This window comes from Mytilus californianus, unplaced genomic scaffold (genome assembly GCF_021869535.1).
Source record: "Mytilus californianus isolate M0D057914Y unplaced genomic scaffold, xbMytCali1.0.p SCAF_7, whole genome shotgun sequence".
NCBI lineage: Eukaryota > Metazoa > Mollusca > Bivalvia > Mytilida > Mytilidae > Mytilus > Mytilus californianus.
The window spans coordinates 84,704,711-84,717,040 of NW_026262723.1; the positions used below are offsets into that span (position 1 = coordinate 84,704,711).

Sequence of the window (12,330 nt, forward strand, 5' to 3'; positions counted from 1 at the left end):
ATACAAATCATGGGGTAAATCAAATTTGAAATAATCAAAATATACTACCAAATTATGACATAAAGCAAAGAAACGAGTTTATGCAGAAGGATGCGATAAGCACTAAGCTTCGGAAAGATGCATTAAGCATGTGGCAAGGTCATGAGAGCTTTGAATTTACTCTTTCCTAGTACAGTTGTGTAACAGCAAACCAGTGCAACAAACTGTTAAAATCGGTAATACCTCCATATAAACATCCTGAACACAATGCCAGGAGATCGAGGAAATTCCAAATCTCAAGAACTATGTAAATAAACTAGGATACATTCCCTTATATCTAATTTTATGATTTGCTATTTGGGCTGCAAATTCCCCGGTAAAAGTTGGCCTTTGATGTTTTTTTCTATCTCTTAGCGTTACTTGTGGTTCATCTAGAAATACACATCAAACACAATTCATATTGGTATTTCACTTTGATTTCCTTGGTTTAATCTATCTTGTGTGTTTTATACGGGTACTCTACGTAACCAATTATATATTCAGGGTCTGATTGATATGAGCGAGATCACTTGTGTTCAGATATTTACATTATTGACATTCTTATGGACCAATTGATGGATATGTTTGGTACAAAAGAGAGGCGAAAGATCCAAAGATATTCAATCTCATAAATTGAAATAAAACTGACAATACCATCGCGAAAAACGACGAAAAGACTCACAACAGTACACAAACACAACATAGAAAACTAAAGGCTGAGCATCAGTACACAAAACACAACATAGAAAACTAAAGACTGAGCAACAGTACACAAAACACAACATAGAAAACTAAAGACTGAGCAACACAAACCTCACCAAAAAACTGTGGTGATCTCGGGTGTTTAGGAATGGTAGGAAGATCCTGCTCCACTTGTTGCACCCATCGTGTTGCTCATCTAAGTACAAAGTCGGTGATAAGACTAATTAAGTAGGTCACATTCGAGATAAAGAGGATGGGATTGTGGTTACAACAGTTAGAGCATATCTGTCGTCATCTGCTCATAATGGCGTCCGTAAAATTTCGAAGGGATGATTTCAAATTCACCACTTTGTCGTAAAGTTTAGTTCTCAACCAACCCTCATTGTCAATTTCTAGATGTAAGTAAAGGTATGAGGCAGCCTTAACTGTATATGTTGTATCCTTTATTTTAAGTTCGATGGGATAGATGCGTTCAACATAGTCACCAAATTTTGATTTATTTAGTAGGAGTATATCCTCTATCATTCTTCCTAAGAAGCTCCTGTATGAAGTCAGCCTTATATGAATAAGGGAACAAGTCGACAAGAAGAGGAGCACAGTAGGTTCCCATGGAAATGCCGATTGTTTGTTGAAAAACACGTCTTCCAAAAGTAAGAGAAGAATTATTTCAACAACTATTGCGATTAAGAATTTTTAATCAGAATTAAGATATCGACTGAAAGTCAATGCAAACTGCAACATGTCGTTTAACTGAAATAGACAACTACGTATTGCTATATGGTTTTTTTTCACTTCAGACATACACAAAGGACATACCATATATACACATCTGAAAATGTTACTATGTCAGTGACAAGATTTATTAGTACTTGTTTTGAAATAAGAGAAAATTTGCATTCCAGAAACTAAATATATATATACTAGTGATGAAGTTTATTTTTTTATGTATAAGAGAGGGTTAATATTATATTTTTTTTAATTTTCAAACACCATCTGGTATGGAGTATAGTTATTTAATCATTTATTTTTAATGTAATATATCTTAAAAATTACTGTATAATTAATACTATACATATATGTATATGCTCGGAAACGGGCCCTTTAATTGGATTCAATAAATATTCTTATTCTGATTCCTATTCTTCTTATACCAGTCTACAACTTGTAGTATAGTTGTAACGTCCTTTTCAGTTTTTCGATGAATATATGCATAATATACAATGAACGATGCACGAAGAATTTAAATACAACTAGATGACACGTTTCTAATTTGCATAAAATAATTCAATCTATTATTCATTTATCTATTTATTTTTTTCGCTTTTAGGATGGTCTGAATTTTATTCCTTGTAAAAGATAGACAGAAGATACCAATGAGATAATCAATCTTCGAAAAAAAGAACTGATAATGCTATGGCAAAAAAAACCCAAAAAAAATACCAAAAGACAAAAATAACAGAATACAAAACACAACATAGAAAACTGAAGACTAAGCAACATGAACCCCACAATTCGGGGTGGTCAAGTGTGCTCTGAAAGGGTAAACAGATCCAGATGTGACATGCTTATTATGAAGTTACAAAGCAAATCATAAGATAAGTCATAAGATACTGGCAGTTACAAAACATATTTATATAGCTGACTATGTGGTATGGGTTTTGCTCATTGTTGAAGGCCGTGCGGTGACCTATATAGTTGCTAATTTTGGTCTTTTGTGGAGAGTTAGTCTCATTGGCAATCATACCACATCTTCTTATTTTTATTTTGAAATATAAAAGTTTCGCCACTAAATTCCTACTGAAGCATGAGTTCGGCGTGTATTATTTTCTCTAACTTTTTCACTTTTAAAAAAAATAATTGAGTTTGATATTCGAGGGGGGGGGGGGGGGGGGGTCCAGATTAATCATATAGTTTCACCTGTTACTACCCTTGCTTATTTATTTTCACTTTTGTACACATTTGTTTTTTCACTTAGTTTTGCAGAATATTCATGTTCATCCTGTCGAATGCAAAGATATTTAGTTTTGCAGAATATTCATGTTCATCCTGTCGAATGCAAAGATATTTATTTTCAGTTCTTAACAGGTCAATTTATTTATTTTCAACCCTCCCTGGCCCAGAAAATCAAATTTTCGTCCCCTAATATTGGAAACGTACAATTCTTTTTAGTGTAGAAAAACGAAAAAAAAACTTTTTAAAGCTATCCCTCTTCTTGCAAGGTGTTCGAATTTTGGGCAAAATGTATGAGCTTACATGATTGGCGGTTATAATAAGTTGAGATAACGATTATATTTTTTTTCTTGTCGTGTCACCTGCGGGGCTCCGTACATTCAACCAATAAATGTGACACCAAATCAATAGAATTTCAAAAACAATAATTTCATTTTTCTTAAACTTTGACCTTATAAGACAAAAACAAATGATTATAAATATTGTAATAATATTTGTAAAAAATAATGCAACAGATTTAAGAATTAATTTACTTTATTTCTAATAGAAAACAATACAGCTTAGCTTATACGTATACTAGTGTCATTGAATATATGCATATAAATTACTGCAAAACAATTTTGATACAACTGGAGACAAGAATATTACATATTACAGTGGCGTATTGAGAATATATTCCTAATTAGACAATATTTTTTACATTCTATGTTAACGGTGAATAAACAATTTAAAAACAGATGCAATTGTATAATAATACCTTTTAGTATACTGTAACGATTCTATTTGTTAGCATATTTGATCATTTTTGAAGGAAAATAAAATTCATTCTCAATATCACCTTAATTACATTTTTTTTCCCCGTCTTTACAGCGTATAATATTAAGCTTGTATGATTGTGAATTGATACATGGTTAAAAATCTCACAAACTGTCGTGATATGCTTTTTATCAAATAAAACTGCAATGTCTATGTGAATCATCAACTTAAATTATTGTAATTATAATTAATAATAGTTATAAGTTAGGCCGTTAGCTTTTTCGTTTGAAGTGTTTCCCATTTTTCATGGCCTATAAAATTTTATAAATCATATTACGTCCCAGGTTACAATGATCATACATGTCATCATGTACACCTCTAAAACATATAAAGGACAACACAATCATAATGATCATATGATATCATACTAATTCAATGAAGACATAATGTAGTTGCTATATGATACAAAAAAGGATGGTCTGAATTGGGTTAATTTAAATACTTAATAGTAACTTTCATTTATATGTTTTGGAGTTTAGTGTGACGTCCATTTTCATTGAACGAGTACACATTTTGTTTAGGGGCCAGCTGAAGCCCGCCTCCGGGTGCGGGATTTTCTCTGTGTTGAAGACCCATTGGTGGCCGTCGGCTGTTATCTGCTGTTTGGTCGGGTTGTTGTCTCTTTGACACATTCCCCATTTCCATTCTCAATTTTATTAAATCATGATATACAGATAACGCAAAACTTTCAAACAACACCGCAATAAAACCGAACAACCTAGTAAATAGGTTTGCAAAAATTCAGTTAAGGTTCAAGGATCTAGATATAGAACTATATAAAACGAGTTGATTTCACAAGATACGTACTGTCTTTAATAAATTTTTGTGAAAAATGACTAAGCTCGTAACTATGGAAAATGAAGAAAACAAATCCTCAAACAATTCCATGAATAGCAGGTGCAAAATTTAAATAGGTTTGTAATATATCTGTGAAGTTTCAAGGATCTGGGTTGAAAACTGTAGGAGGAGTGAACAACACAAAATGGATATCTATTTTGTTAATTTAGCTGAAAAAAATATTAAGTTCCCAAGTCTTTTAAAAATAAATCCCCTAACAATTCCATTATAGCAAGTTAAAAAATCAATAGGTGTGCACTATATCTGTGAATTTTAATGGATATTGGCTGAAAACTGCAGGAGGGCTTGATTGCATAAATTAGTTACCTACTTTTCCCCCACCAGCCTGCCCATCCGCCCGATATCACCATACTATGAGCCGTGTTCGAACTTCGTTCAACCGTAAAACAATCTATAATTGAGGTTTCGAAATAAATTTTAATCTCCTTATGGTTATCGATCTACACAAACTATTGAGTTTTTTTACCTTAATTGATACCTTTTTTAATGTTCTCTACTGACAAGTTTCCCATTGGTTAGCATGTTCTTTATTTCAAGTGCTATTTTTCTGTTTATTTTAGCTGAAAATAATGCTAATCAATAGTTTATTATTATCATCATTTCCAAGTTATTTCATTTTATCTAACAAGTTCTTGCGCAAATTTATACAGTTTTTAAAAAAGACAGCAGTAAATATGTGGCACATTTCTCTAATGTTCCAGACAAGACTGAATGACAATAACTTGAAATAATAATAAAACAAAATATTGGTAAAAATCACACCGTTAATAGAAATAAAATTGAGAATGGAAATGGGGAATGTGTCAAAGAGACAACAACCCAACCAAAGAGCAGAAAACAGCCCAAGGACACCAATGGGTCTTAGAAAAACTTGATCCATGCCAAATGGCCTGTGGTTTTATCCCGTTCATGAGAAAAACTGCCAAAAACGTATTCAAGGAATAACAAATCAGAAATACGCCACTAACAATATAAGCATAAATGATGCAAAAAGAAGTTTTGTTAAGTGGGTTGTTGTAACCGACGAATTTGCTGGGTCGTACTTGGCAGTTGTCGATTTTGGTATAACGAGTGGACGTTTCGTCGTTGTTGTTTCTGGCTTTGGTGTTGTAGTGGTAGAAGTAGTAGTAGTAGTTGCTGCTGCTGTTGTTGTTGTTGTTGTTGTTGTTGTTGTTGATATTTTCGTCGTTGTCGGATTCAAAAACTTTGGTACATCGTTTAACCAGAAATTGACTCTGTCTTGAAAGAGATTAGAGCCTGTTGACATTTTTACCGACATTTTGAGAAATGCTTTGTCGTCTGGTAAATACTGTGGCCATGTTTGTGTCAGTTGGTCATCATTCGGGTTTCTAAAATATGAAGATATAATGTATTGTCATTTATTTATCATGAATGCAATTATTACCATTAAATAATAAAAAGAAAAAATATTATAAGGTCATAATCGCGTTGTTCCATTTCTACATTTAAAAATGTACGCGCATTATTCTCATAAGGAAGTGAACATTTGATTTATATGGGATTGGAAGTGATTGGGAATTCGAGATTTATTATATCACTGAATGTAGAAACTATAACTTCATTTTTATCAAGATCCTATCCTGGATCCCGAAACCAAACCAAAGATTGTTTAACAAAAGCACAATTTTGAACTTTCATTTTAATAAATAGAAACATTCTAGCACCACTTGTATATTGAGTATGAATCTCTCAGTTTTTACGATACTCCAAGACTTTCGTTTCTTGTCATTATTTCCTCTGTTTACAATGAACAATGAAACAAAAAGTTCTTTTATAGTTGAGTCGAGTTCATCTTCGAACGTTTTACGTACACCATCATAATTTGATTGACCGCTAAGGAATATCTGTGCCACTTATAACCACGAATAAAGCCTTTTTGTAGCCTTATGGCTAATCCTTTTTACCTAGATTATGAAATCACCGAATGCGATTAACACTGGATTGTAAATTGCCATAAGTCAAAATGACGGCTCCCACTACAGAGGAGTAGGAACGACTGAAGCATCCGAAGCACATTTGTTCACCCGTAGGTTTGTGTTGCTTTTGTTTTAGTTTGCAGTGTTATATTTTCTTTCAATAACATTTTTTTTTTTCTACGGCTAACAGTATATACGTGCTATATATCATGATTGGGGTGTACATTTATTTTCAACTTCGGTCATGTTTTATGGTTAACGAATTTAAAAGAAAATTTGATGCAAGCCGCAATTATATCAAATTCCAATTCCAATCTTTCAAGCCATGTGTAAAACTGTAGTTCAGTGGAAAAACACTATAAATAAACAAATCAATTGATTTATTAATTATATAGACAATTAAATATGCATACTGATAAATGTTTATTCATAATGCTCATGAATAATAACAAATATAAATAGTATCTAATAGTCGGATATGTGAAATGGAATGAAGCTTTGTTTAAAGCTTTCTATTAAATTTTTAATGACCATTCTGTCAGGGCCGTAACTACATTGAGGCAAATGAGGCAAATGCCTCATGTTTGAAATTAAAAAAAAAGTAAGTTGAAACAAAAACCTGTCTTCATAAATGTATAAAATTGTTTTCATGGCGAGTGTCTTGCAAGAAGCAAGTTCTGTTCACCCTTTGACGTCGCCCCTGTTTTTTTCGGGATCCATGCACGCTTCTCGTTTATTTTTAGTTTTCAGTGCTGATAGTCTATTGTTTGTCGTTATGTGTTGTTATCTGTTCACAGAGTTGTCTTTTGTTCATTGATTGCCCTTCTTTATGACTTTTCTCCTAGTGTTGAATTAACATTTGTAAATAAATATTTTTTTTTAAAAACTTTAGTTTTATTATATTTAAGGACCTTTTGTCTAATTTTAAAAACTACTCTAAATTGTGAATATATTTGATATCCAAGTAGCTCTCGCCCTATCGATCTCAATCGATCGATCTTAAGACTATGGCTTCAGTTGTCTAATATTCCTTGTTGTGAACGTTAATTCTCTGCTTTGCGTAGACTTAGGAAGGATCTACAATGACTAGTGTGTGGTTTTGGCAATGCTACATGCCCACCGATGTCCAGATATTTAATAATATTGTTCGAGAAAATGTGTTGAGAAGATATGATGCTACCGGAAATAGAAAAATTTGTCGTTTTTTTCATGGAAAATTAAACTTTATATTAAAGAATACAAAACTGGCTCTCTTTTCTGTAAATAAAACTAAAAAGCTGACATGGGTTAAATTAAAGTGAGACAACCCAATCTCCCGGAATCAAATCATTTAAAAAGAAAATAATGTATTGCCATATGACCTTTTACAGTGGAGAGCTAAACTTGCATTAAGTGTTCAGGCCCTAAAATAGAAAATAAAGGGATATGGAGTAAATTTGCTTGGGACAAAGTCCCACACAATACATACAAAAATGCAAATTATCAATGAACAGGGCTTTTATTCCTGCGCTGTTCTCTATCTTGACAATCGCTGAACGAATCATTCATACCTTACAACAAGGTCAAGACGGCCCCTAGTGTCGACTTAAGCGGCACTTAGAGTATTGTACTGTGAACAAATTTTAAAGTCACAAAAATATTACATCAAAGTCTAAACACAATACAAGACCAGAACAGAGAGATCCGAAATTAATCAGCCGGTATACATGTTAAAACAGCACAAAAATGTAGCAATGCGGTCTATAAGAACAGTTTTCCTGAGTCTACCCTGGGGTCTGCCCTGAGTGTACCCTTTTATTCCAGTTAGGAACTACATGTGTTATAAAAACTGAATTCACATAGTTATATCAATGATACATAGCCCTTTCTTAACTTATTTTGAAAAAAAACCAACATAATTAACAGCTATAATACGTTTTTCTGCAAGCCAAAACTCAATTAAAAAAAAACCACAGTAGCCACACACTTGACTATATGAATTACGATTTTTGCTTTATCCTACATATCGGTCTTTTGATGTCGTCCCTAAAAACTAAAAAGTCTTACATTGAATCTATATATATATTTTGCTTTGAGACTAGAATATTGTCAAAAAAATAATTAAAACAAAAACTTGCGTTTTAGATTAAAAAAGGGTTCGAGAAACGCTCAGAATGCACGATTTTGCGTCATTTTTTCTAGATCTTCTGGGGGCCTTGAGCGGCCAGACCCCTCGCCGAAAATGTTTTTCAACTCGCTCCGCTCGGCAAATATATATTTTGCCTCACTTTTATTAGAGGCTAGTTACGGCCCTGTCTGTACAGGTGAAAAAAGAGTGATAACAAAACTTATTTATGAACTAAGCACATAATGTTCAAAACGGTCGGGCTTGATCGACAGAGGCGGGATTTTCGATTTTCAACAGGATTTACAAAAAGGCTTTAATAGATTGCTTCGATCACTCCGCGCTTTCTAAACCATTGAATTTTTACTTATGATACATTTTAACAGTTACGCTGAAGGTATTAAACATTTGCTAATTAAATTTTTAAAAAGGGAATTAAGTTTCATCTTTTGCTTACACTGCCTCCAACCATTCTTAACAATTTTAAAAAGTTTAACGTATACTGGCGTGAATGTAGCGGACTAACGCCTCCTAAAATCGAAGAAAAGTAAAAATATTTCCTTCTTGTTCCACTCAACGCATTCGTTTGACTAATTATTTGCAGGGAGAGTTGATCTCCATCAATAAGTATACATATTGCATATATACTTACCCGGTGTTGATGAAATTGCTATAATATTTTATAGCAGAGTCTGAAAGAGATATAAGAAAGTCTGGAAACATATCTGGGTTATAAGTGTGTAAAGTTTTCGTTTGCAATAAGTACAACATTCCGTCAACATCGATAGTTCCATTCATCCATTCAATGCCTTGCATAAACGAATTTGCTGGCGATATCTCTGACCAAAACGAAAGATAAACTCTCTTATTTGAGTATGTTTTTACATGTGTATTCAGTAAATCTGTTACTGGTGCATATGTAAAGAAATCTCCTATTGCTCTAAGAACATTACGACTTTGCTCTAGTTCAACACTAGACGAGTACCAGTCGCATATAAAATTTTTGAGGTCGTCTATTTTTGTGGTCTGATAGAATGGAGAGATTATAGTTGGAATGTAATAATTGCACAATACAGTCTTTGGTATCTTCTGGCTTGTTTCAAAGTTATAAGTACTTTGTAGTGGTGCTAATTGTTCGTAAACATTGATAAAGTTTTCATATTCAGATAAAGTGCTCAAAACATCAACAGGAATTAGAGATTTGAAGTCGATTGTAGGTAGAATAAATTGATTGTCGACAACGGGTCCAAAATTATACCAAAAACTGTCTGAATTAAGAAAAACAATAGCACTCGCAGTTACTCCTTCTTCTAAAATTTCACTTTCAGTTTTGGACATTAAACAATCATATATTTGCTTTGAAGTAAACACCACACTGTTTTGAGATGCGTCGGGGCATAACTGATTTGCCAGAACTTGTGAATATTCTTCTGCTTCTTTCCATATAGCCCCATGTGTATTAGCAACTGTAGAGAATAGCATGATCCTTTGAAAATTTCCGACATTTAGAGGACTACTTGCTTGGAAAGTAGTAGATATTCCAGTAGATTGAAAGCCTGCTATTGTTATCCGAGAGGGATCACCACCAAATGCTTTTATATTGGACTTAACCCATTCTATTGCCATTTTCTGGTCCCATAATCCAAAATTTCCCGGAATAACAGAATCACCAGTTGAAAGGAATCCAAACACACCTAATCGAAACGCCACAACTACGTTAATCACATCACCGTACAAAACTAAATCTGACGTGGCCATAAGTCCTCTCTGACCAAACTCAAATTTTTCACCGGCAAACCAAATAACGACTGCTTTGTTAGAGGGTGTTTCGGACACCGGAACAAATAAGTCTAGTAAAAGACAGTCTTCACTTACATCTGCACTTGGAAGAAAATCGACCATCCAGTCGGAAATAACTTGGCTGCAAATTCTTCCCCCTGTTATTGTGCCGTCTATGATACCTTCCCAAGATTTCATTGGATTCGGTTTTTCGAATCTCTTTGGTGGTTCAGCATACGGAATTCCAATGAAACTTTGCATGGGCTTGCCATTTGAATCCATCTGTAAACCTTTAATCTGTCCAAGTTCTGTTGAAACAATCACTTCAGTGAAACTAGTTGAACCGGCAAAGGAATACACTGAATACAACAAGATAGCAAATAAATTCCAAATTCGTTTATACATCTGTAAAATAGTTAATGTATAGTTTAAAATATCATAACCTTAAGAAACTAAGGGATATAAAATACATGATATAATTATGTAGTAGGACTAACAAAAAAAACGTTGATTGTTATAAGGCAAATATCTTGCAATCTGATTGGTTAATTACCCGAGTATATATAACAACCACCCCTGCTAAAATATTCACGACCGTGCAAGGGCTGTATAGCCAGTCAAGGTCGTTAAAAACTTCCATCGTCAAAATATTCACATGGCCGACCGTGCAAGACCCTCATGGGTAGTCAAGGTCGTTAACCCCCCTTTCAGAGTCATACATCCAGGTATAAAAATGAGTAAAAAAAAACCATGGAAACGCATCTTAAGAAATAAATTAGTCATCTTGTTGTTATCAGGGTGCATCATGAAATTTTGAAGGGATTTATTAAATCATTTTAATCTGCCATCAATTATTTCACAAAAGAATCTGATGAGAATCATGACTTGGGACATGTCCATATAGAATGTGGCGGTGTTAAACATGTTAGCGGGCGCCCAACCTTCACCCTAACATGGGACAGTGGTGTAACAGTACAACATATGAACAAACTATAAAAATCAGTTGAAAACGTGCATATTTATGGAAAAAAAGTAATTATTTATCTTTGTATGAGAAAAGGAAAAATGAAAATTTGACCAATCACAATCAACTATTGGCGCTGGTTGCCAACGAACGAAAGTTAGACATCAACTGATGACAGCAGCTTAAAAAGATTATCAAATCTCGAAACTATGCCACATATTTCAGCCGATAATTTCAGAAAAAAAACTGTTTGAAATCAATAACATTTTTTATCAACCTTGTCAACTTAATAAAATGATATCTTTCATGTTTATTTGACTTGCGACCCTTTTGTTTTTGCATTTGTACATTTGTATTTTTTCTTTTCTGTTGCTGTTGATTTTTTATACGCCCGTTTACGGGACGTATTATGGTATATCGTTGTCCGTCTGTCCGTCTGTCCGTCTGTCCGTCTTTCTGTCTGTCTGTCTGTACGTCCGTCCGTCGTCAACATGTCGGACAATAACTCAAAAACGCTTTAACCAATTTGCATGAAACTTTGTTGAATTGTTTATATCTATTGACGTGAGCTCCCTTCGATTTTTATAAATTTTGGATTTTACGTTTTCAGAGTTATGGGATTTTATTCATTAAAAAAGGGGCATTTTCCAGATTTCGGACAATTACTCAAAAATGCTTTGAACAGTTTTCATGAAACTTTGGTGACTGATTTAAATCTATTGAAAAAGCGACGGGCGTATCATGCGCTCATGGCGCAGCTGTTTATTCTTTTTTTCTCGTTTTGATTCTGTTTGTATTTATTACTGACTGTCATATTTTTTAGACACCGACCATTACCATATCTTTTTTGTAGGTCAGGGTTTTTTTTTATAAATAAATTATTTCAAAAGGGAAGTGGAAGAAAACAGTTCGTTTCTGTTGAAAATTAGTAAAATAAAAACAGTGTTGCTTTAGGAATAAATTCCTTACGTATCACACCAACCACAATCAAGACGATCTATTGTTATAATTGTTTTTAAAAAAATAAGTCAAATACTCTAACGGGTAAACCTTTTTGTTAAAATACTACTTGACTGAACAGACATAACTATGACATAAAGACAGTATTTCCATATTGAAAGTTTCGTGTGACAATGAACAGACTGGCGTACTCGAAAACATAGTTGTGGAAAATAGATAAATTTCAAGAATTAATAGCACAC

The 12,330-nt window shown here is 33.4% G+C and overlaps 2 protein-coding genes across 2 annotated transcripts in view; both read right to left on the bottom strand.

The window, feature by feature from the left end:
* LOC127707717 (RNA polymerase I-specific transcription initiation factor RRN3-like) overlaps window positions 1-12,330 on the bottom strand; it is a 214,645-nt gene that overhangs the window by 114,349 nt on the left and 87,966 nt on the right. The gene's annotated exons all lie outside the window — the stretch shown is intronic.
* LOC127707716 (carboxylesterase 5A-like) lies at window positions 3,187-10,563 on the bottom strand. Its single transcript, XM_052212410.1, has 2 exons — window positions 9,038-10,563; window positions 3,187-5,693 (listed from the first exon to the last, which is right to left on the bottom strand). Exons 1-2 carry the CDS (start codon window positions 10,444-10,446, stop codon window positions 5,294-5,296), a joined length of 1,809 nt encoding a protein of 602 aa, XP_052068370.1. The 5' UTR covers window positions 10,447-10,563; the 3' UTR covers window positions 3,187-5,293.

Excerpts from the sequence above, each read along its gene's own strand:
- LOC127707716 (XM_052212410.1), bottom strand. The coding sequence starts at position 10,446 with ATGGATTCAAATGGCAAGCCCATGCAAAGTTTCATTGGAATTCCGTAT. Across the intron at positions 5,694-9,037 it reads AGCAATTTCATCAACACCGG|AAACCCGAATGATGACCAAC; the intron begins GTAAGTATATAT and ends TTCATATTTTAG.